The 26,178-nt window shown below is 49.4% G+C and overlaps 1 protein-coding gene across 2 annotated transcripts in view; it reads left to right on the forward strand.

Moving 5' to 3' along the window:
• Positions 1–26,178, forward strand: part of Dscaml1 (DS cell adhesion molecule like 1) — a 333,602-nt gene that overhangs the window by 18,639 nt on the left and 288,785 nt on the right. For both annotated transcript variants that reach the window (XM_076576167.1, XM_076576169.1), the window contains one exon: positions 1,041–1,187. In XM_076576167.1, coding sequence (XP_076432282.1) covers positions 1,041–1,187 — 147 coding nt within the window. The remainder of the gene's footprint in view (positions 1–1,040; positions 1,188–26,178) is intronic.

Raw genomic sequence — 26,178 nt, forward strand, 5'->3', positions numbered from 1 at the left:
TGCTGCTCAGAGGAGGAGCAGGGCCTGCTTGTCTGATACGCTTATGTCCACCTCGGTGGCCTCCCCAGGACCCCCAGGGTCGGCACGCAACACAACTTGCCCTTGACCTCCACTACTCCAGCATCCTCAGGGGTCAGCTCCTTCAGGCCCCTTTGTGAGACTGGATGGAGGCAATGCTGCCAGACCCATGGCAGGGCTGGACCAGAGCCTGACGGCCAGCCTCTCCCCTCTCCTCTTTCTTCCCTCCCCTCCCCTCCTTTCCTCTTGCCTGGAGAAGAAGAAAGACGAAGGCCTAGGGAGGGCTAGGTCCATTGGAAACGTAACCAATTAAAGAGGCTCTTGACAATGCCAGAGAGGCTGCAGGTGCTCTGCTTGCGGGGAGGATGCCAGGGCCCTAGGTGTCACCCTGGCAACCGTGGCAAGGAGAGGAGAAGGGCATGTTGCCCAGGTGTCTGCTGGGGACAAGGTCCGTAGGCAGTGGGGGCTCTGGACTGTCAAGCTCTGCTTGTCAGAGGAGGGCATGGAAGGAAGAAGTGAGCCCCTGGCCAAGGCCAAGCTGAGGAAGACAGAGGGTAGGCAGAGCTCTTCATCCAACCCTTAAGGTAGGGTCAGCCCACCTGCAGGATGTGACACATGAGTGGCTGTAGGTGACACCATGTGAAAGATGAGCACAAGGCTGGGAGCAGGCAGGAGTGGACTCTAGGGGGACAAAGTGGTCCTAAAATCAGGACCAAAGTTGGACTAGGACAGAAGCAACAAGAGGCTGGAGGGTAGTAGGGATATGGGGACTGTTTCTGTGTCTGAGGCAACCCCTGTTTCAGTGATTCTCTTCTACTGCCCAGTGGGTGCCACCAATCCCACGAAGTGCTCAGTATCTGAACTACATTTCCCAGAATGCATTGGAATAGCCCCCGCTTCCTCGTTAGCTCATATAATCTGGGTTTTATTTTGGCAAATGATGGTGAGCGTGCTGAACCCACTTGCTGCCCCCTTTCCCCACCACCATGACCTTGTGACACTCCTCTTTCAATCTCCCACAGTTTTCAGGGAACCCTACACCGTCCGGGTGGAGGATCAAAGGTCAATGCGTGGCAACGTGGCCGTCTTTAAGTGCCTCATCCCCTCTTCAGTGCAGGAATATGTTAGTGTCGTGTCCTGGGAGAAAGACACAGTCTCCATCACTCCAGGTAAGGAATTATGGGTGGTGGCTGGCAGAGCTGCCCAGGTGGTGGATGGTGCCTGAACTGGTCTATGAACTGAACAAGATCGTGACGATGGCTTTAGGGGCTGATGTGTTACTGCGCTATGGAGTTTTGGCAAATGAGCGTCTTTGGTGTCCATCTGATCATCTCTGTGGGGGATGGTAAAGTCCATGTGCTGAGCTCAGCCTGTGCTATCTACAGTGGTCCCACAGATGGGGCTCCCCTTGAACTTGCCCTGACTTATGAGAGCCTTCAACAATGTCACCCGTGAAGGGTGGTAGGAGAGACAGGGTACATTTTGTACTCTGTGTGTAACTAGGGTAATGAGGCTGGATATTTGGGGAACCGGGTCTAAGTGTGCACACAGGACTCCTGTGAGTTGGCTGGAATGTCCTAAGACTCCTCAGTGACTGACATCGGAAATATAGCAATACTGTGTTGTAGTTAGTCTTGGAAACCCCTCATTGGTTCATTTTCACCTGGGAAGGATTTTCCCTCCAACAGTAAACAGGTCTTGGAAACTCACAAAAGGACCTCTTAAATCTTTATTCAACTTTCAAGGCTCCAAAAAAACCAAAACAAAACAAACAAAAAAACCCCACCCCACCCTGACCCCTTTTACCCCTACACCACATGAGCTCCATTTCTCTTCTTCTTTGAAGGGTTGTCTTTACAGGAAGAACTCTGGTCTTCCTGTAAAGTGGAGCATCCTGACCAGTGCTCTTCAAGCAGCCTGTTGGCACCAAGGTTCCCAGCCAGTTGTCTGAAATGACCCATGATCTTCAGAGTTAGTTGAGGATGACAAGCCTTGATAGGAACCTGTTATAGAGCAGGATTCTTCATCTTGCTAAGCTCCCTGCATCCTGAGATGTGAGCAACACCTTTGAAAGAGCAGTGTTCGGGTTGGCTGAATCCAAATCATCCAGGAGCTGGCCTGGGTCTCAGCACTGACCAGTGCTCTTTGGATGGTTCTAGGGTACAGCCAGGTGGGCCCTACGCTCACACATTTGTAGCTAGCATGGCAGGTGCTTTAAAAAAAGAAAAAGAACATGTGCCTTGTTCTCACTACTTCCCCTCTCTCAGTTCCAAACAGATGGCCAGGCCAAAAGATCTCTCAGTACCAGACAGGTTAGCAGCCTGGTGATAGCAAGGCGGACTCAACACTACCTACAGATGCCTTCTCCCCTTTTTGTGAAACTATAAGTTAATGGAGCTGTCTAGAAGAAGAGCCCCTGAGAGAGAGAGAGAGAGAGAGAGAGAGAGAGAGAGAGAGAGAGAGAGAGAGAGAGAGAGAGAGAGAGAGAGAGAAAAGAGAGATAAGGAATCCAGGCCTGCAAATGGTACTGTGAGCACCTATAGAAAAAGTACTTGGACCTCCTAGGAGTATCTGGGGGAGCCCTACAAGGCTGGGACTCAGGTCCCAAATGAGACATGGCAAACACAGCCAAATATCTAAAAAGCATTATTCAAGTGGGGAGCACAGGCTGATGGATGCTGGCACATCCCTGTGGAAGCCTCAGAAATGATGGATACTGGGGTTCCTGTATTTCTAGCAAAGTCAGGTTTTAGACATTTAAAGACCTTAAGGAAATGTAGTATTTCTTATACACTTGGGTTTATGGATGAAACATTATGTCCATTAAAATAATAATTATGTTATTAAAACTTTTTGAGTACTTGCTATTTTCCTGGCACTGAGCTAAGACACCTTCATACATCATATTTTAGCCTCACAGAAAGCCCAGAAGAGTGTTTTCCCCTTTCCACTTACAGAAGAAAAAACCTAGGCTCAAAGAAGGAACTCAATTTCTTCCAGATCACATGCCGAGTACTCAGATGAGGCACAAACCGAAGCAGGATTTTCCCCAACCTTGTGCTTCCCCTGCGTGCACACAAATGTGCCCAGTTTCTCTGAGTACCATGGAACTTTAAATGTGTGCTATAGGAAGTGAGACCTTTGGGGGAACATACGCTATGTTGGTTTTTAAAGGGATGGTTTGGTGGAACCAAATGTAGGTAGTGATTATGAACCTAGAATCTGGGGCCAGACTGCCTGGGATGGAAGCTCACCCCATTGCTTAATAGCTGGGTGAGTTGTCTCCATTCATGGGGCTTCACTTCCTACAACTGTAGAATGGGTTTATAGGGTTGAAATACAAATATGCAATGTTCAGAATGTTGCCTGACATTCTGAGGATGTGCTGGGTTGTAGCTGCCATTGTTTAGATGGAAGCCAGTGTCCGTCATTATTTCCAGAGGTTCCTGGTGTGGTGTGCGTATTTCTACAGTGCAGCTGACCTTGTATCTCATTCCCAGAGTGGGTCTCCTAGGAATGAGAACAGTGTTGTTTTTATACATACATCCTCGACTCCTAACACATTGCCCTCTGAACTCACTACAGCGAGGGCACACTCAGTGCCCAGTGAGGAAGGAATGGTTGCTTGAGAATTCTGAGAGATTCTGGGAGGCAATCTGGACAAATGGGGACATGAGGACAAGCTGGTGTGTACTGGGTAGCCAGAGCAGAGCAGGTGGGGAGGGAAGGTTCACTAGTTTATGTGCCCAGGAGCTGGAGGCGGCAAGCTCCCCCAGGCACCCCTTGTAGTTGGAGCTTCAGAGCTGGCTGTCTTTGATGTCAGGACCAGGCTGGTAGCCCCAAAGGGCATAATTACCAAAGAAGTGGCCTTGATGCTAATCTGCAGGACTGTGTTAAACTTTGGTAGACCGCCTTTCTTTCCTTTGGTCTTGGAGAATTTTCCTCTCCTGCCTAGCCTTCTAGCCCCAGCCATAATCATTCTAGATCCTTCTCTAGCTATTTGTTAGACCCAGAGACAGTCTTCCCAATACACTGAGTCTAACTAATATGCCCCCTGGGGAAACCCAGGGGAACTGGAAATGGTGGGGCTTGGCTGCATCTGGTCTCTGTAGGTGAGGACCAAAGATTGGGGACACATGCCACACAAGCCCTATTTTATACTTAAAATGTTCACATGTGCCCAATGTGTACACAGTCCACACATTTAGGTAGGTGTTTTGTAGTAGCAGGATGCTGCTTCTTACCATGGAGAAGGCGATAATCTGGTCCGAAAGCAGAGGAGGAGTGCAACAGTTTCAGCATCTGGAGCAGGGGACCTGGGTTAACTTTGATCTCTGCGTCCATGGGGCTAGTCTCTAATGTTCGACACTTCAGGGCCAGAAGGAGCAGGTGCTGGAAAGCCAAAGGAAAACCAGGATGCTGGGGTGGACCAGTCAAGGTCTCAGAAAGCAGCCTCCTTGGGAAAAGCATGTACCCTGCAGGGGAGGAAGGGCCTGTTGGCCACAGAATGAGAGCAAGGCCTCCTGTGCCTCTTTCTGGCGGAGTCTGGTATTTAAACAAGCTCTGGGAGTTGAGTATGTGCTCACAGGCTGCCCCTCCTGGCTAGCCATGCTGTCTTGGAGCTGGCTACCAAAGCCCTATCCAGCTTTTTGTTATGATTTCTCAGAGCGGGGAGAAGCTAGAAAGACACCTCAGCCATTGCTTCTGTCTCCACTTGCCTCCCCAACCTCTCCTGCCTTCAGCTGCTTGCTGGGCTTCAGTCTGGCCTCCTGAAAGTGTGAGTCAAGTCTTGGACCTGCCAGACTCCTACCCCAACATCCCTCCTAGAGTACCTATCGTGTGGTGTGGTGTGGTGTGTGTGTGTGTGTGTGTGTGTGTGTGTGTGTGTGTGTGTGTGTGTGTGTGTGTGTGTGAGAGAGAGAGAGAGAGAGAGAGAGAGAGAGAGAGAGAGAGAGAGAGAGAGAGAGAGAGTGTGTTTGTGTAGGAAGAGGGGGTGAAACCATCTCTTCAGAGTGGGCAGGATGGGTATAAGTGGACTAAGGGCGGTGTACAAACATAAATCAGAATTAAGGCCTTCAGTGAAGCCAAGATGTGGTTTAATTTCGCATCTGCATGATCACCATTACAATGCATGTTATTGGATATAAAGATAAATCCGGCCCTGTTCCTAATAGCTTTTAATTTCCACCAGACCTGATTATATCGATGCAGGCTCCTTGTGGGAGTTTCCCAGCATGCTCTTCCCCAGCATCCTGACTGGCTTTCTTAGCCCCAGTGGGGAGTTTTGGACACAGCTCAGATGCCAGCCAGATGTATCCCCTGCTGCCCTGGAAGATGAGCCTGGCTGAGCTGCCTTGTTAGTGTGGATTGGGGCTCTTGGATGCTAGGCTGTCACTGGGCCTTGGTCCAGCGTGGGGGTGCATCAGGGACTCTGCATCTTGGGGGAGGGGATAAGCAGGGACAAAGGGGATCTACTGGGGAGGGGATCTCTCTGAAAAGACTCTTGCCTCAAGGGTTCTCATCAGACAGTGTCTTGCCCTGGTACCCACCTTTGCCCACAGGGCAGTCTAGTCCCCTTACCAGATTTCTGAACCCTTCTAGTGACTGTCCTCAGACTAGAGGGTCCCAAGGTTTTCCATGGACTTCCACACCTCTCTCCCTTTTGTCTCTGCTGTTTTCCTGGCCTAACTTATCTACTCATGCCCTCTTCCTATCAAGACCCTGCTCCTCCTTTCTCCTAGAACTTGGTGCCCATGTGTTCCCTTCCATAGGCCTATACCACAAGCATGCAGCAGATATTACAGCTCCTTTGGCTCCGTTCCCATTATTTCTGTCTGCACAAGAGGATGTGTGATATTCTTTTCCCATTGTTTTATCCCCGAGACCAGCATAACATTACAACAGAGTGATAAAGATAACAAGATTAAGGGTAATGCCTATCATGTATGGTGCCCTCTTTTTGGGTTAGGAATTCCACGTATTCTCTCTCTAATCCTCACAGTCACCTTTTAAGACAGATCACCCCCCATTTATAAATGACGATATAGAGGCCCAGGGAAGTTAACCATCTTCCTCATGGCCACATGGCTGATTGGACTGTGGCCTGGATTGGGGGGCAGTCTTCTGGCTTATTTTGCTTCCTGCTGACTCTCTAGAGCTGGTTCCCCAAGAGAAGTCATCTATTCTGTCCTTGGACTTCAACCCAGAAGGGAGAGGTTGTCCCTGGCTCCTGCACTTGCCTGGGGACAGAGCATCTGGCTGTGTGTGCAGGGAGAGGCTCTGGCCTTTCTGGCAGAGAGCAGATTTCTGACTTGGAGACCAGTGGACAGGATAACCATTCTTACATGAAGTCTGTAGGGGACACCAGCTCTTGGTTCTAGTAGAAGACATAGAGAACTGAGCCCTGACCCAGGACCTGAACACTGCCCGCCTGCCTCAGCTCTGATGCCTAGGGATGGACGATTCCAATGCCGTAAACACATGTAAGCTGGCTTTGGCTCTGGAATGCAGATTTGCTTTATGAATTACATTTCATACATGCTGACTTTAAGGCTTCTCCAATCCTGTGTGTCTGCTCTAAGTTAGAAGGCGGGGTGAGGTTGGGCACAAACATGAAAGGGATGGTGGTCCCCGGAAACCTTTAAGTGGCCACAAATAGGCTACAAGTGAGCTTCTGGGATTACAGACCGTCAGGGTTGGAAAGGCCCCTGGGTCACAGAGTTGAGCCTTCTCGGTGACTGGTGTGAGACTCAGGCCTAGACCTCCGCCTCAGGCCAGTTTCTTGGCTGCACATGTTTAGGGCACACAGTTTTAATCACTCATGGGGGATTTTACTTATTCACTTATACGAGCTTCCCTCTTTCTTTGTTTAAACTCTACCCATCCTCCAAAGCATTTTCAAATACCACTCTGTTCTGATTACTGCCAAGACCAGATTTGATCATCACCTTGACTGGCCTCTTCCCAGGGAGGCTCTTCCACATCCTCTCCTAGCTTTAGCAGTTCCTGTCTTGGGTCATTAATGGTGTTCTAGAACCTGTGTCACCCCTCCTACAGGGGTGTGGTACCCTCTAGGACGTGTCTTCACCCAGCCCCTTTGCTCTGATGCTCAGGGGAGGTGGTCAGCAATGGGGATGGGGATCTGCCATTGCACTGACCCTCGGAGGGGTAGGTGACAGTCCTCCTAAGGCTGCACAGCAAATGGGTGGCCTCAGCCGGATGTGCCCAGAGGAGAGTCTGTCAATCTTGAGAAAGTTACAAAGACACGGACAGATGACCAAGATCCTGTTTTGGTTTGGTTTTTGTTTTTTTTTTTTTAACTTAGATAGTCTATGATCATATCTGGTCAGCGTGAGGAAAACCGGATGCCTGGATATATGTGAGGTTGTGCGTCTCTGACTGGCTCGCGCTTGGCAGTCACGTGATGCAAACCTGGGAACATTGAAGGGGTGAGGCACAGTGAACATCAGCTCTTCTCTGGCCCTGTCCGCTCTGTGTGCTCAGGCCCTAGCTCAGGGATAAGTGCTCCCTCTCAACACGCTGTTTACTCCACGATTGTTATTGTGCCCGCTTTGCTTATGAGGATGCATAGCTAGGTTGAGGGACTTGTGCGGTGAGAGGAGAAATCAAAGGGAAGAAAATGAATGCATATCAAACTACATGTCTGCAGGGTCCTGGGCCAGTTATTTACAGGTCATCTCGTTTCATTCTCCTGGTGAGTTCATGATTTGCAGATTTCAAGAAAATGTTACCAGAGAGACCCGGCCATTTGCTCCAGAGCACACAGCTTCCACCAAGCAAAACCTGAAACTCTTGTTCCTGGACCCCAAGCTCTGTCCTCGTGACAGTGACTCTAGGGTTGTCTAGGGGTTGCCAGCAATCATTGTTTCCTTCGTGAAGGCAGCTACCTAGAGGAAAGACGGCTGACCCCTTCTGTTTCTCTGTGCTTTGGTGAAGAAGGGAACACTGGACTCAAGCAGTCCTCGCTTCTTTGCTCAAGTGCAGAGAGGATGTCCTGTCTCCTGAAGTCCTTAAACGGTTTTGTCAAACACCAGGCATGAGGACACATTCCACAGCATTTGAGAGGTGGAGAGGGAAGGATCGGGAGTTTAAGACCAGCCTTGGCTGCATGAGATGCTGTCTCAAAAACAAAAACAAAAGAAAGCCCTTAAATTCAACACACTTTGCAAATCAGAGATAAAAGAGAAGTGAGCAGGAGCCACGAAGGCACCCTCTCCCTGGTCCAGTGGCCCACAATGAAGGATGACCATAATAATAACAATGGATAGGAGGAAGTAGATGGACAGTGACCAGCATTCACACTCTCCTATAATATGCACTCTTCCCGGATCTTGTCATTTCCTCTCCACATGCATTCTACCTAGCAGGTTCTCTTACTACCCACATTCCAATGTCAAGGGTCTGAGACACATGGAGGTCAGCCCCCTGCCCCAGACCGCAGATAGGGTCTCTTCAACCAGCACAGTAGGACTTCTGTCTCAGGCTCCCTCACCATCTGTGTTGGGCGCTGCCTTTTTTTCTGCACTGCTCTCGGTGCAGAAACCAAGCCTGTTCGCCGGTATCCTATCCTTGATTCCTCTCAAGCGCATCTGTGTGACACTCAGATTCAAGGCACTCGTGGCACGGTGAACCAAAGCTTGGGGTGGGACTGTGAGGCCTTCCCAAAGTCAGGCCGCCAGGAGGAGCTCACCTGGACTTTGGTTTTGCAGCTTTTATCCCAGGAGCTCTGGAGGCTCAGCGCCTGTCTGGCTCCCCGGGATTCCTTCCAATGTCCCAGCAGGCAGCCTGTTCTGTAGTCATTCGCCAGTTGGTTGGTTCCAGAGCCATCAGCCTCGCTCCCCAGTCAAGCAGAAATGTCTGTGTTCACAGGTGCCTCTGGCGGTGTGTGCATGTGTCGTGTTTTGCTTTTCCACTTAGTTCATGGCAGGCGCTGCATTTCCAGAGCACCCACTGGGTGAATTTCAGCAGATTTAAGGCAGTTGTAGGCAAACGCCCTGCCCCGGGATCATGCTGCGACAGTGGACACAGAACGAGCAGCATTGTTTGGTTAAGTTGGCACCTCTGTAAGTTACCCTGAAATCAGAGCAGAATTCTTTATAGAAGGTTATCCTATACATAAATCATCATTAGACCACCTCATTTTTGTTTAATGCCTACCTAACTGTGCTGCAGTCTAAAAATGTGTGTTTAGTGAAGTCAAGGGTTGCGGGGAAATTATAGGGTTTTCAAAAACCCATTTGCTTTGCTAGTGCTCACATCAGAATCAATCTTACCTTCAGTTCTCAATCGCATTGCAAACAGGCAGCGTTGCTTGCCGAATCCTGGCATTTAATATAGGGTAGCGTTTATTCAGAAGGAGCCAACGGTGCTTGCAGAATGGCGGAGCTATGTATAGATGCCACTTCCTGCCAAGCCTGTGATTTTGAACTCTGTGGCATATCCATAAGCTGTCTCTGCCATAGTGAGAGCCACGGCCGTGGCCACAGCCACAGCCACAGCCACGTGGAGAGGGTGCCTAGGTTGTAAGTGCTGAGGATGGGCGGGCTGGGCTGAGGGTGGGGGGTCAGCATCTGTGAGATTGTGTATCAGCACACAGTAGGCACTTAGAAAATTTTGTCTGAGAAGTAGAAGAAGGTTTAGCCAGGGCCGTGGCTGGCTCTCTGGTCTGGGCAGGAAAAGGAGCGGGTTCAAGAGAAAGCGCATAGTGCTGCCTGTCTCTACCATGGCTAGGATGATGTCACTGCTCCTGTGCATCAGCAGGGCTTGTTTGGAGTCTCTGATGGGATGAAGCTATATGACAAAGAATGTACCGTTAGGGTTCAGGGACTAGGGTCTGACTCTGGCCTTGGTCCTCACTTTCTATACATGGCTGGGCAAGCCCTTTAGCCTTGTAGGAGCTTCAAAGTCACCAGGTTTTGTTTGTTTGTTTGTTTGTTTGTTTGTTTTTCGAGACAGGGTTTCTTTGTATGGCTCTGGGTGGCCTGGAGCTCTGTAGACAAGGCTGGCCTCAAACTCACAGAGATCCGCCTCCCTCTGACTCCCAAGTGTTAGAGTTAAAGGCGTGCATCACCACGCTTAGCACAGTCTTCTGTTTTGAGGATGAGAAATCACCTACCTTTTTTCTGTGTAGGGGAAATCCATTTTCCATATTTATGACCTTTTTTTGTGTGCAGAACTGTTCTCTACATATAGACATTTTGTATGCAGAATGTTGACTCCTCCCACTGCTAGGCAGACATGTCCCAAGCCCTTGGACCACAGCTGGAGTCCCAGGGAGTTTGGGCAAGTGCTTAGGCGAAACCTCAGGAGCTCCTGGGGTGAAGGCTTCAAAACCAGAGCCCAGTGGAGCACCTCCTGGTGGCACACCCTTGGGCAGGCCTCACAGTCCCGCCGCTCCTCTACCCCAGGCTTCATTTTCTCTGCCTGTTCAACAAATCTGTTGGATCGTGAAGAATGAACACAGAAGTGTGAACATAGAGTGAGAACAGGTGGACAAAGACCTATTTACAGGGGCTCATGTGGCCTTCAGGGCTACAAGCAAAAGGGTGCTGAGACAGCCCGATGGTGTGGCAGAGCTCCCTGGCATGTGCTCCTGTGCTGGTGGCCACCGGGCATCCGACTGGGCACTGGGACCCACAAAACTCTGTCTGCAAGCCTCCTCTGCATTAGTTACCCTTCTCATTGCTGTAACCTGCGGAAAGCAGCTTAGGAGGGGGGGTTGTTTGGGTTCTCAGTATGAAGGTAGAGAGCATGAGGGAGGGGGAAGCATGTTGGCAGGAGTGGATCCAGGCAGTGGCAGCGACGGGAGCAGGAGGCTGCTTGCTCACATCTTCAGAGAGCAGAAAACAGAGAGAAGACAGAAAGCGAGGCAGACCCCACCCCACCCCTGTCCGTACAATCCCATCCACGCACCCCATCCCTGTGATCCACGTCCTCCAGCTAGGGTCTACCTCTGGAAAGTGCACATCCTCCCTCAACAGCACCACCAGCTGGGGGCTAGGAGTTCAAACCCGGGAGGGTTTGTATTCAAACCCTATTACCTGCCTTTAGGCGGACTGCTGTGCACTCGAGAAGAGGAGGGGTACAATGCTTTGACCAAGGCCTCTAAGCTAGAGATATGTTTCTCTCCTGTCTGAGGCTCCTCCCCTTCATGAACTGCAGGGTTACAGAGGCTTGGGGCTGAGAGTATTGTCTCATACCCATGCCTTCAGCGGCATAGAATCTGTCAGAGTTGGAGTGAGCCGAGAAAACAGCTGAGGAGGCTGAAACGGGTAAAATGAGGTCCATGAGGATGGTGGTGGAGCAGGCATGGGCTCTGGGTCTGTGAGTTCAGCTTCTGCCTTGGTATTTCGGTGCCAACTCGATACAGAGTGAATTGACTTTCCCAGCAGTCTTTTTGGCTGTCTGAGACTTTGTGAAGCAAATGTTTTCCTCCTGAAAGCACATGGCTAAAGTCTCCCTGAGTAAGATACAGAATAGGAAAAAGCTTGCCTCTAGACAGGGTCTCAACCCTTTTGGCAAACCCCCGTCTTTAACAATATTTATATTACAATCCATAATAGTAGCAAAACTACAGTTATGGAGTAGCAATGTAATAATTTTGTGGCTGGGGGTCACCCCAACATGTGGAGCTGTATTAAAGTGTCACAGCATTAGGAAGGTTGAGAACTATCACTCTAGAATCTAGAATGTTCCAGAGCATCCCACTAGAAGGCATCTTCTCAGGAAGCTGGTTGTAGAGGCCTCCCTGGAGATGTGACTGGACATAGCAGGCTGTAGCCGTGTGGCACCATACACTGAGTCAGTTCCTTCCCATATGCTGGCATAAGCAACCCCAGCTGACTGAATTTTTAGTTCATTATTTAAGCTAGCAAATGTTTTTTGAGCACTTCCTGTGTACAAGATGCTGTGTTATGCAGACAGTGATTCCCAGGGGTCTTTGCTTGAGGACCCCAAGGGATTGGGGTGGGGGAATTCCTCTTCCCACACACCCAAGAAACTCAAAATAGATATGTAAGCACATATATAAATAGTATGCACAATATAATTTGTTCATGCTGAATATGTATGTGTGAGCATTCACACACACATTGCTTTATACTTTGTCACCTGCCTGGAACTTGAGCAGTTCCCAGAGCAGAGACCTGAGGGAGACACCGTGGTTTCCTCTCATGGCAAACGGCATCTTGGAGCATCCCTCTTGGCGTACACCTCACAAGCTAGGGGCTGGGAGGATTAGGTCTTGCCTCTTCTCAAAACAAGGAGGGCAGTTCCCATCCCCTCTTCATTTTTAAATGTTCTAAATTTTCTGGGTAGCTTTGGTTCCTTATTTAATGGGGCCTTTGAGGCATGGAATGGTGGGCAGAGGAATGAGCATGAGCAGGGAGCACTACTTCTGTTTTTGAGGGTCTCAATGTCTGACAGACAAGATGAGCTCAGGACATTGGTGTCCCCAACCCAAGGCAGTGTGTGATGAAGGTGTAAGCGACATCAGTTTCTCTGGTCCAGGGGTAGGGAGACATCTCTAATGCTTAGATAAGGTGCCTTTCCCAAGAGTCCTGCAAATACATCCACAGGATAGGCTGATACCCAGACACAGACAGACAGACACCACACACACACACACACACACACACACACACACACACACACACACACACACACACACACCATCACAGTTGGGCTCCAGGTAAAAGAGACCACAGAAGTAAATTCTTGGGGATCCCTAAAGCATGGCCCATGCTTAGGGAACAGTCTGGATTGACTGGAGCTCAGGAGTGAGCAGTGGTGGGAGTGATTGATGCTGCTGAGCCATGTGTAATTAAAGGACAATGGAGAGCCATTGAAGATTTGGAGTCGGGTAGGGAATATTCAATGGTATTTCCAAGAAAAGGGAGATGGTCCTCAGCCTGAGGCACTGGAGTCCATGTCTGCCTTTGAGTTTCCCAGAGATTATTGCTAGGCAACCTTGGGGAGGTGGAACATGGATCAATCTTTCTCCCACATTCCACACTTCCATCATGGTCTAGTCCCCTTCTTGGTTCCATAATCCATAGCGTTCCTAATCCAAAAACTAGAACTCTGAAATAATCCCCAAATCTGAAGTGTTTCGAGCAGCAATGTTGTCTGACTTTTTCATGAACAAACGTCCATCACTCCATCAGTGACAGGACCAAAGGGAAGAGTCCACCCAAGTCTAGTGCGTCGATGAGTTTATGGGGTTATGTACAAAAGTGCAGGTGACTCAGAGCCAAGCTGTGTCACCCAAAAGCTACCCCAGCATGGGCGATGACTCTAAAGAGTTGTATCCCTGGAGCTTCCAGGCCGCTCCCAGGCTGCTTCACTGCAGAGCCTCCTCTCCAGAGCAGCTCTTCACTGCCTGGGTAATTTCCAGGAGGGGCCTTCCAAGTCTTTTTGCTCTCTGAACTTCCTGAACCTCATGGGTTTCATGAACTTCCCTCCGTTTCCTGAATCTAAAGAAGGAATGCTTCAGTTCTGAGGAAATTGCTAAACGACAACCAACTTGGATGTCACAAGTAGAAAATTCCGCACCTGGTCTCCTTTATGGGTCTCAACAAAAGACAGTCACACTAGAAAACACTATGTGAGATTATCTTCAGGTTGTGGACACAAGGTGTGCTTGAAACGGAAGTGATTTTAGTAGTTAGCCTTGGTTCTCATCCTGGAGACACCTCACTGTACGTATACAAGTCTGAAACATTTGGTCTCAAGACACTTAGCCTTTGGTAATAAGCTAGGTCTTATTGTGCTCTTAGAGCCTACACCGTACTTCGGTATGCATTGAATTTGATTCCCACCCTGAGTTTGCAGAGCGCAGAAGCCAGTCCCTTTATTTGCAGGTAAGCACACACAGACCTGACAACTACTGTCCCTGTCTGGTTTCCTGAGAGGGGCCTCTTCTGTGCTGGAGCGAGACCCCTACAGGCTTAGATGGGACCTCATGTTTCCCAGAACATCTCATCTGTTTCCTTATGCTGGGAGCCCATGATTTATGAAGATGTGCTTGGGCAGCCTGCAGACCACAACTAACTAAGGAAAACAGTCACACGACAGCTTTCTTTCTACTGACTGAGTTCACCTTCTCAAGGCCCTTTTAAGCTGTCTGACCTCATTTGATATTTTTTTATTTTTTAGAAGGATGACTGAGACTCAGGGAGATGCCTTCCATGATGCCAGGGAGTAGCGGCAGGGTGGGAAAGGAGGCGGTTAGGGGTTGTGTGGGATTTGGAGATAGGATAAAGCATACAGCCCTTGCTGTGTGATGGTTCTTGTAAGAACTGCTTTATCCAGACTAATTCTGAATATTTAAAGGAAGGGAGGGGGCAGGGCACACACTAGTGCACCCACTTTGTCCTCCTGGGACCTATGCTTCTGAGGGCATCTCATCTCACAAGACATTCCTTTGGGGCTACCTGGTACTAGGCTCCAAGGTCCTCTGCAGGGCTGGACCATATGCAGGAGGTGAACAGAGGACTTCAGGAAACAGGCCTCAGGTCTGGACTCTAGTCCCCAGGATGCCATTGGGCCTCAGTCTAAGAGCCAGATGTCCAGCTCTCAAGCCTTAGTCTGAGCATGCGCAGGTTGGGGTCTGTGGGGTGAGGCTGGGACTAGATTGAGAACTCACACTAGAGGCCAGGTATTCAGGCATGACCTCTTCACGTTTATCTTCCTCATCCCTTTCTCCTTCGCATAGTTTCTTCTTACAGTCACATGCGCTATCTCGGAGTATATTGGTATACCTCCAAGCAAGCAAGAAGTATGCAGAAGGTTCTAGTTCCTGTTTCCTTCATCTCTAAACAATGGCATGGCCTCTCTCTGCATGTTACTTTCCTCATCTGCAAGTGAAGGACAGAACAGGCGAAACCCTTCAATATCTTCCTGCTCCATGCAGCTCAATAAACTCTATCAAGTCACACTGGGTACTGGGGATGTGGTGAAGGCTGGTGCCCGCCAACAGGGAAACAGACAAATGGATAGAAACACTCCAATGTGTATATTAAGAAATCCTCACACGATGGGCACAAAGAGAGGAGAGGGACATAGCGGCCACATTCATGCTGATGATAGCAAAGATACTAGAAACCAGTGTGGGCAAATGAAGTCTGCTTAGTATGCACAGTGAAGTACTAGGCTACAGGGGAAACACATGTGCCAGAACTTTACAAACCAGCCTGGACATGTTTTCGGGGAGGGTGGTAAATGGGGGAGGGCATGGTGGTGGCAAATTGCAGAAGGATGAAAGCAGTACGGTGCCCTTTGTATAAAGTTTGAAAACGCGCATGGCAGTCCTCTGTAGTGTTTCTGGGTATACACATGTGCAGCAACAGCATCCCGACATGCACGGGACAATAAACACAATAAACACTGCACTCAGGGCAGTGCTTACCTCCAAGGAAGGGGCAACGGCTCTGGGAGGAAACACAACGCTTTTCGGAATGTCTGATTTCCTAAACGGCTTCTTCTAAAAATGATCTGACGAAAACAGAGCCAAAAGAATCACAGGACTTCTTACTTTATTTTTATGCTCTTATTATTTTTTTTTAACACGCATGTTATAGTTAATTTTAAAAGCCATTTATTGCATGGCAGGGTACAAGGTTCTAGACGGCTGATGTAAGCTTTGGGTCCCTCTGTGATATTTCAGGACTAGGGGTGGGAAGGTGGCTGATCCTGGAGAATGTGAGGAGAGGTGCCTTGGGGGAGCTGCCGGTGCACACATCAACCGCCCAGCTCTGCCCCGCGGACATTTGTTTCCTAAACCCTTTTCCAGAGCCACCTTGGGTGGGATTGGTGTGCAGTAGTTGTTAAATAACAGCAGTGAAAGCGGTATAAACATGAGAGGAAGAGAAATGTATCTTCCGTGGGACCCACCATAATCTGCTTCTGCGTTTAATGAGAGTCTGGAGACCCAGCGTGAGGCCACTGAAAATTAAGAACACCAGGAGGATTAATGGGGTTGCGAAGCCTGGTGCTCAGCTTTCCCCAAGTCAGGAGTTGGGGAGGGTCCTGGCAGCCCTTTGTCCTTCTGTCCTGGGGACAGGTGATCAACAGTTGCCCACAGCCGGATGAGTGGCCAGCTGGGGAAGGGAAAGGGGTTTGGAGATGGGAGGCCAGGAGAAGCACTCGTAATTAACTCCTTGGATAGGCTGCTCCCAGTTTCCAGCTCATGTTACAAAGAAAGCTGGGAGCTGGACTCTTAGCACACAGGGAAACCAGAGAGGGGAAAGTGATCTCCTGCCCCACCCACACCGTGCCTAGAGTCCGCCTGACCTGGGATTTGCGAAGCTAAGGGTCTCCTGGGCAGAGGCCTGCAGGGACTGTCAGCTGCTTGTCTTGCTTTGGCTCCTAGAGGTGCTTACCTTTATTACAGTTTGTCCCTAGAACAGCGATTGCCCGTCTTCCTCTGTTTCCCTTCCCCTCACCAAGTACCTAGGTGGTAAATAAAGATGGTGAAACTGCTTTGTGAGACCTAAAAGGGGCCTTGAAAATCACTGAGCCCATTCCTTGGTTGACGTATAAAGGTGCCATGTGCAGCCTTGATGGGACCTGGGACCCAAGTCTCAAAAAGCACCTGCTAGCTGGACATGGTAGTCCATGATTATAAACCCAGGGCCTGGGAAACTGAAGCAGGAGAACCTGGAATTTAAGGTCAGCATGGGGTATATAGTAAGACTCTCTCTCTCTCAAAACAAAAGAATAGTAAAAAAAGAAGCGTCTTTTTATACTACAGGATGAGGGCATTGGCCTCATCCTCCATGGGGTAGACTCATGCTGAGATCGTCTGAAATTGGGCTATCTCATTATATTTACAGAGTGCAGAATTAGTGCTCTCTCTCTCTCTTCCTCCCTCCCTCCCTCCCTCCCTCCCTCCCCTCTCTCCCCCTTCTCTCTCCCCCTTCTCTCTCTCCCCCTCTCTCTTTCCTCCTGTGTGTGTGTGTATGTGTGTGTGTGTGTGTGTGTGTGTGTGTGTGTGTGTGTGTGTGTGTGTAAAAGAGTTAATCATGTACCTCCTTTATCACACTTAGGCATCTAACCAGCATGTTCATCTTGCATGGAAGAGCACTCTTCTGTAGGAAGGTCTTGCAGTGATCTTGGTACCCATGCAGGAGGATGATCAGACACACTTGACGTCCATCATGCAAGCAGTCGCTGGAAAGCAACTCAGGATAAATCTGTAGACCTACATGTCCACACCTTTAGAGTGCTACTCCCCACAAACAGCCAAAGACAGTGTTTGATTTCTGGTTTCTGTTTGTGGCAATGCTGTTTATAACAGGGCAAAAAGATTTCAAACCCAGAATAATTAAACAAAATACAATGATGTGTTTTAAATACATTTTAAATGTTTAAGAAAAAGATCCTAATGTGATGATGAGTTGAAATAAAATACATAGACAGCAGGAGTCTGGTGTGTGTGTGTGTGTGTGTGTGTGTGTGTGTGTGTGTGTGTGTACTCTAGAGAGAAGTACTTGAAGAGTGTCCTGTTATTTCTAGGGAGTTGAGTGAGAGATGACTTTTGGTTTCTGCTTTATAGTCTTCTAAAATTCTCAAGTGTCTGTAGAGAAGAACTGATATGAAGGGTGTGAAAGTCAGAACATGGTCTTCGTGCTGCTTTGGAGTGTGGGTCCCTTGTACACAGTGGGCCTTCCTGTCTTCTTTGAAAGCTCCTCTTTTATCAAGTCCTTAGCATGAACTAAAATCTAAAATCTGCTATCTTGGAGGTCTACCCTTGAGCGCCCCTGCTGCCTGCCCCCTGCCCCCGAACCTCCAGGACGCTTTCTTTTTTCCCCTACACCCATCAATTACTGGTAGACAGCTCTCATTGTCTCCTGAATCCCTTCCCCAATGTCCCATTCTTCTTGTAATAGCACCCCATTCCTGTGCCAATCCCCTCTACCATTTGGCAGGATCTTCTCTTACTCTGGCTATCGGTTCTGGATATACCTAGGTTTGTTACCTCTGTTCAGAAACCCAGGCCTGCCTGAGTGATGTCCACACTGGAGATGCTCTGGGCAGAGGGTCTGGTGAATTGCTCACCAGCACATCCTGCCTTGGGTTTCTTTCTGTGCTACTTCTTGGTGTTGGCTCCTTCTCATCACTGGTTCTGAACAGCTCTGGGCTCTTTCCCTAAACCTCTCCATGTTCTTATTTCCAAAACCAGAATAGCAGATTTCTATAACCTAGATAGCAACAGGATGGCCTTGACCCTTCCGAGCTGCAGGAGCTGGCTCACATCCTAGTTTTGTGTTCTTCTAAATATCCAGCATCCTTATGGAACTATCTGTGAGTCACAGTGAAGCCAAGATCCCCAGCTTGTCTTATGTTTCTGACTTGACTTTGCAATTTGATTCCAGATAAGAGGAATTCCTGACCAGGGGGTCTTGAGGAAGTAGAGACAAGTGGACTCAAGTCCTGGCCCAAGCTCATTTGAGTAGGTTGCTTCCTGAACCTCTCACATTAAACACGATGCTGATAGCAAGTTCTCATTTCATGGCTATCATTTCTTGGACCAGCTTGTCTTGTTTCCCTGAGGGCTCTACCTGGTTCCTTCTGCAAAAATTCTTCCTTAACCCATCCTATCTCTTTTGTTCTAAGTTACTATGCATATAATCTACATTCTCCACCTTGGTTTTATAGATGGGGTTGCCTGTTTCCTTCAAAGTCCTGGACCAATTTTTGGGGGAGACGGGGGGGGGGGGGGTTGACAGGAGAAGAGTTATCATTCTTGGGTTACCCAGGAACTGTTGCCCAAGGACTTCTGACAGAAGTACTGGATGTTTCAAAAGTTCATCCCCTTCAGACATAGGCCTCTGATCCGGGTACCCTTGGGCAGTATCTCCCAGCCTTCTGTCCTCTCCACACAAACAAAGTAAAGGCAACATTAATTGACATATTGGGTCAAAAAGAAGCTGACAGAGACTGGAGAGATGGCTCAGTGGTTAAGAGCACTGGCTACTCTTTCAGAGGAGCCAGAATCAATTCCCAGCACCCACGTGGCAGCTCACAACTGTCTGTAACTCCAGTTCCAGGGGATCTGAAACTCTCATGTCAATGCACATAAAATAATTTTTTTCAAAGAAAAAGAGGCTGACAGTGACTAGAGTGACCAGTTTCCCATGGCCCATGGGATCCTGCCTGCCCCAAGTCCTGTCCTCACTCTTCTTGGCTGAGGGACCTTGGCCCACTGTTGAGGCAGGAGACCACAGGCCTTGTATACGCAGGTGGTAGGTAGGTGAGGGGTCAGTAGTAGCTGTGATGTTTTCTCCAGCTGGCCAGGAGTCACTTGGACACTGAAGGATGCATGGTCCAGGTGGCTTCCAGGCAGCCCCTCCTCTTCTTTTTCTGTTCCCTCCTCCACAGGACTCCCTCCCAACGAGACTTGAATTAAAAAGTCACTGTTCCAAGGACAGCTAAACTAGGGTGAGCCAGGAAACTGTCATCTTCAGCTCACATCTTCCCTTCCTCTGCCGGGGTGAAGGTTCCCCATGGTGTGGCACTTCCTTTGCCTTCTTTCAACCACAGTGTGTGTGAGTCTCTCTCTGCTCCCACCCCCATGACTTTCCTGCTGTGCCTCACCAGTGTGGGTTCCATCCAGGCCCCGGATACAGTCATTGTCCAGGTGACAGTTGGGAGAGCTTCCTCTCTCCAGGAGAACTCTCTCGACATGAAGGTATGGAAGATCAAGGAGCCAGGGCTGTCGAGGGGGAAAGGGTGACAGAGACAGAGTGATGGCAGGGAGTGGAATTAATTCCCTGGTGTCGGATTTAATGAAGGCCTGCCTTCTGCGCCGCTTCGGCAAGGCACATCATGGAGTGATTGGTGCTGGTGCGTGCGTAGCTCCAATTAGGAGTTTCTGCATCTCACAGGGGCAGGGTATCTTTGAATCTCTAGACTCTGGGGGTTTGTCTACCCCTCCCCCTTCCAGCCTCTAATCTAGAAGTTGGATGCCCTGCTCCTCTTAAAGGGGAAGGCCCCCAGGGTCTGTTCTTGGCTGCCTAGAAAGGCCTCGTTTTTCTCTTTGCCGTTATCCCTTTACATGTCCCCAGGTAAAGCCCAGCCTTCACCTTTGCAAAAGGTGCCTACACCATCTTGTTCCTCGAGGTTGTGTCCCAGAATTATGGAGGCTTAAGATGTGGAAGGTGTCTTGGGGATAATCCGGTCCAGACTTACAGAGTTAGTGCTTAGAAAGCCATAGTTTCCAATATTCATTTTTGTTATTTCTTATTTAGATTTATTCATTTTGTGCGTATGTACCTGCAGATGTACAACATCATGCCTGTTCTTATGCAGATCAGCAGAAGGCACTGGATTCCCTGGATCTAAAGTTATGAGTTACAGATGGTAGTGAACCACCATGTGGGTGCTGGGAATTGAAGCCAGGTCCTCTGAAAGAGCAACAAGCACTCTAAACCACTGGTCTGTCACTCCAGTGCCTGAAAGTCATAGTTTCTAGAACAGTTTCTCTGACCTCATGTTCCTGGTTCGTCGTTATGCAGAATGAGCAAGAGCTGCATGCCAGGGACAGGCCACCTAAGTCACAGGTCCATCTGCTAATGCAAGGTGATTCTTGGAAATCTAGTTGGAACAGTGGCAGCTCAGCTATGTGCCACCATCTCCAGCCAACAAAGTATGTAGCCAGGGCTTCCCGCAGCCCTGGTGTGGCCAAGGCAAGGGCAGTACTGTCTGTGGGACTGAATCCTTCTCAACCACTAAGATTCAGCTTTGTGCAATCTCTACGGCACAACTTCTTAAAGCCTCCTTCTGAAAACTGGGAATAATAACACTTATCACACAAGTTAATGACAGAGTAGACTCATTTTATAAATGAGGATTAAAGCTCTAAGATGAAGTGTCACACCCAAAAACATAGCGGTGACAATGGCAGAGGAGAATCCGAATGTGGGTCTTCTAGCCTCCTTCCAGCATCCCCTTGTGCTGAAAGCAGCATCTCTCCCCTCCTCCCCTCCTTCCGTCCTCCTGTCCTCCCGTCCTCCCGTCCTCCCATCCTCCCGTCCTCCCGTCCTCCTCCTCCTCCCCCTCCTCCCCCTCCTCCCCTCCTCCCTTCCTCCCAGGTACCACTTACTGTTTCCTTCAGTCTTTCCATGATGCTGAGTACTTTACAGACTTTATATCTTCTAATTCTAGTGATAACCCTCTGCGCTACCTTTTAAATATATTCCCATTGCATGTCACAGAAGTTTCGAGACATTAGTTGCCCCAGGTTGTGAGCTCATTAAGTAGCTTGGGTGGGATTGGAAGCTAGGTCTGCCTGACTCCCAAGACCATGCCTTTATGTCTTTCCGTAGTCCCACCTCTGGCAACATCTCGGTCTGCAGCTCCCCCGGGACAGATGTGGGCCAGTGATAGAAGGTCACTGAATCAGAAACTCATTCTTACAAAGGTCATTGGATGCCTCTTTGTCCTGGGTCCCAGACAGACATGGGAAAGACCCAATCAACCACCCAAACTGTCCTGGCTTCACCACAACCGGGGTTCTTCAGTTCTGACAATAGACTTGGTGACATTTCCCAGTGATGATGGATGTGGGCTTCTCCTCCCTGCTCCGGTATTTCCAGAACCAGAAGGTGAGATCCTTCGAATAAAGGGTATCATTCAACAGCGCACACCGTGTCCCTGGCAAACAGCCTTTTTCCTGACCACCAGACCCCATCATTTCCCTAGTCCCCTTAACTGAATAGGTCAGGGGCCACCCAACAGACTGCCCAAAGAGATGCTCTCTAGCTCATGTTCCCAAACAACTCTTCTTTGTCTCAGCAACCTGCTGGTGGCCCTTTCTTCTAGGTGCACTGACCGGGAAGTGTCCTGGGCTGAGCACCTGAGAGGGCACCATCCTCCCCTGCCTTCCAGGGCACTCTCCTAAGTCTCCATCTGCTAAAATGTGTTGAGACAGGCTTGAAGTGACATGCCCCGTCCCTTCCTTCTGTAGCAGTGGGACAATTAATGAGACCCTAATGTGTGAGCCACCCAAGTAAATAAATAGAGATTATTGTCCCGCCCTGCAGGTTTTGGCTGACGAAGCTGTCCCTTTTGCTCAGCAATAGCTTCAATAATGAGCTGTTCAGCTTTTACAGACCTTACGCTTGGTTCCCCGAGGCTCCCATCTCCCGCACCCCGGAACCAGGACTTTGGATAAAAATGGGAAGGTTTGAGCTAGGGACAGAGATCCCTTTCTCTAAAAACACACATGCAGAGTTCAGGGCGCTGAATAACAATTAGGTCAATGAAGTCCTTTACACAAAACCTGCTAACAAATCACATCCATCGATAATTAGCCCCTTTGAGACTCTCAGCCTGCAGAAACTCCAGTGGAGATTTGGTGGAGACACAGGCCCCGTGGAGCCTCTCACTTTCTGAGGAAAATCTCCTGGCTTGGTGGCTTTACTTGGGCGAGAGCAAAGCCAAGACCTAAGGTCAGCTTCTGCACCTCTGGGTGCCTCGACCTTGCACAAGGACACTGACTTCTCCAACACTGAGCCTCTGCTTGCCCTCAGTGGCTACCAGGGTCACAGAGGAAGATGTAGGTTTGAGGACACATGGCTGGCTCTGTGGCTTAGGACCTGACTGGGCACCAGAAGTGTCTCGGAAAGATGCACACTTTCTTTTCCTCAACCAGAGCTTGCCCGCGAATCGCTGCCTTCTCCCCTTGCCTGACTCTCTGCCCAAGCCCAGAGATGGTGCCCAGGCTTGCTACAGAGAGAAGTAGCTGGAAAGGGGTGAGAAACTGTCTGAAATAATTCCATCCTTCCCTGGAGACTTGGCGTGAATTTTATCTAATCACCATGGCAACAGATAAAAAAAAAGAAAAAGAAAAAAGGTGTGAGCGTATCGCCTTTGCTGTGATAATTCAGATTTATATATTCAGATCAGATTGGAGTTGGAGTTTTTTTTTTTTTTAAGGGAGCAGATGCAGCAGAAGGTGTGACTGCAAATAATGTAACACAAATGTTTGATGATCCTGCCCTTTAAGAAGTGGAACGCAGTTTCCTGCAGTTTTTCCAGAATATAATTATTCCATCAAACCCATTGCAATGAGGACTCATTACGAGCCTAGAGAATGCAGAGTCACGTCCGTGCCAACAACACGCCTGCGCACACGCAAACACACACAAACACGCATGCCTAGGCAGCTCCTGCCCTGCCCCTACTCCTGCCCTCTGCTGCTGGCTGCCCCCAGATGCTCCAGAAAGCTCCTCAAAGCCCGTGTGAGAAAACTGTGACCAAAGGACATGGTGGGGACAGCACAGGTGTCAATCCAGGGCACAGTGATTTAAGGTCCCTTCCCCTCTCTCTGTGCCCAGTCCAGATCCTAGAATATAAGCTCTCAGAGGGCAGGGGCTGCCAACGGCCGGTCCTACTGCAAATCTGCCCAGTCTGGGTGGCTAATTCAGGGTTTTCATTAAATGACATGATACTGTTGATTATTCAAGGCTAGGTAGCCTTCTCGTTGTGCCATCACGTAAACCAGTGTTCTCCCTCCCAGACCAAGAATTTTCCACTGGAAGTTTCTAGAGGTGAGGAGTGGGGGGTTTGGGGGGGGGGGGTTGAAAATGAGTACCCGGGCTTCACTCAATTGTCTTTCTCATGTGCCTCACCCACCCCTGGGGAAGGCTGGCATGCACACAGCAGCTCTTGTGTTTTGCAAAGAGTACACACACCCCATAGACACTTCATGCATATTTATTGGCATCATCCACCCCTCCTCTGCCTGACACACGCTGCAGGTACCGCCTTTCGGGAGCTGACAGTCTTCCCAGTTCCCTCGTCTCGAGCTCTGACAAGTCTCTCCAATGTTGTCACCTTCCTAAGACACTGTTCTAGCGGGGACTCAGAGTCTTCTTCCTGTACCGCTGAAGGACAACAGTCTCCTGGCCTGTCCTTCCCCAGGCCCAGCAAAGACACGGCTGTTGTACATGCTCTGCTCACCTGCTCATCCTCGGAAATGCGAAGCTTAATTCTAATGGATGTGGCCAGGGAGGGAGGGACGGCCAAGTGCCTGAGCATGAGGACCCTTGAGCACTCCCTCTGCTCCCAGATAGACAATTATTCTGTCTTAACTATAGATAACTGTTTACCAACATTTTTGCAAATGAGGGCCCTAGTCCAGAATGGTCACACAGCTCGTGGGGGGCTGGTGGATTGTCTCTTCTCAACTCTTTCAGATCCAGACATTCCTATCACCCTGGATAGAGGCTTGCCCCTCTCCCACTCCCATGTTCCCTAATCAGGGTCCCTGATGGGGTAGTGACTGTAATAATGACTACCAGTGTTTACACTCACGGGACCCCCAAGGTTGTCTATTCTGATGCCTCCTGTTCCTGGGTATTTGGGATTTAGCTGTGGCTCTGCTTGCAGTCCAGGAGCTCCCTCCACCAAGAGCTTCAGGCTGTGTGCACTGTATACTCACAGGAGATCCAGCTTAGCCCCACTGTGCTGGGTTCCAGCCCATTAGGAATCCCTGCCACATGCCGGGCTCATCCCTGCTCTGGGCCTCAGCATCTTGCCAGGCATCCACACTGTCTACCATCTTATCCTCAGCAGATGGGCTGGTTCCAAAGGCTCAGGTCAGCAGACCTCCCTTCTTTCCCTTTCCAAAGACCACTGGTAAAGTTCCTATCTAGTCATTTACTCAGATCTCCAGGGGTGTGGCAGAAACGAGTCCTGTACCCTTACCTGACCCTAGCCCTGCCTCAGGTACTCACAGAAGGCCTGCCTCCCACAGCAAGACATAGACGCTTCTGGCAGAGCACACACACTCTGAGTGGGAGAGGCAGGCTGCTGTAGATTGTTTGTGTTTGGGTGTAATTTATTTACCTGGGAAGGCATAGTTTCTCAGCAGCATCTGCCTCTGGCATGTCTCCAAATTCTCAGCCCAGTCCACACCGCATCTGGCCCAGACAAGACCAGCGACCAGGGGACAAGGGCCAGAGGAGCTCAGAGTGCTCAGCTCTGAGCCTTCACCCTTCCCACCTTCCTGCAGAGGTCCTGAGGGAACAGGGTTCACCTGAAAAGGGATAGTGGAAGAAGACATCGGACCCCTCCCTTGGAGCCCAGCAGGCCCTGTAAGGTGTGTGTACAGAGATATCCTTGGCCACAGGACCTTAGCTAATAGGACCCCAACTTGCCGGCTCTGGTCTGGAGACCCTGTTCCTCTATCCAGGACAGATGGGTTCTGGGATGTGTCGGTGGGGGCCCAGGATCTTGATGCTTTGGGAGTTAGCCAGCCTTCATTGTGACTTTTCTTACAACTAAAATAGTCAAGTGGTGGCTTGGATTCCGTTGTGAGTTTGCCATTGTTCCAAGGAATAAGAAAATTTGATTTACCATTTGTTGAGCACCTACTAAATGCCAGATATTCCTGCGTAAACACTGACAACTTCAATATTATTTCTCATATGATATAGGAGGCAATTGATTCAGAGAGGTTAACGATCACTCAGTCTGTAAGCAGTATGGCAGGTCGGTATCCCTGATTCTCAGGCTATGTAGTGTGTTTTGGGGTTATGGGGAAGAAACCTATCCTATCAGGGAAGGGTGGTGCTCCTCTACTCTCCGAAGGCTCACTGGCCTGGAAAATGGTCCTCACTGAACCCCTGGCTCTTATCATCTTGAATTTAAACACATGTGGGGTTACCTGGGTGAGACTACAGTAGCATGTAGAACTTGACTACTGAGCATTGTATGCCACACACCCACCACAGTGGATGAGGCAGTTTTTCCCATGTGACCTACAGGAGCTTGGAGCATGGGGCTTGGGTGATCTGTCATGTGGAGAAGCACAATATTCTTGGGTCTGGTCTAGAGGCTTTGACATACCAGACCTTCATGCCTTCATGTGTGGGTTAGACGTATAACCAGTCATTTGTTGGTGTATTTATTTCTAAACAGGATGAGTTTTCCCAGTATCACCTGTGATTCCAGCCTCACATTTAGGGTTGTGTTGATGGTTCCTCTGAAAAGAGATGGGGCCAGGACAGTGAATTCTCATTGTCTGAATGGTCACCCAGGCCATGGAACTCACCAGGCTATGAGACATAGATTCTTCAAGAGCCTCGGGCTGGATTGTGTGAGGTAGAAATGTAAAGACACCTATTTCTAGGG

The sequence above is a fragment of the Peromyscus maniculatus genome, chromosome 7 (assembly GCF_049852395.1).
Source record: "Peromyscus maniculatus bairdii isolate BWxNUB_F1_BW_parent chromosome 7, HU_Pman_BW_mat_3.1, whole genome shotgun sequence".
Taxonomy (NCBI): Eukaryota; Metazoa; Chordata; class Mammalia; order Rodentia; family Cricetidae; genus Peromyscus; species Peromyscus maniculatus.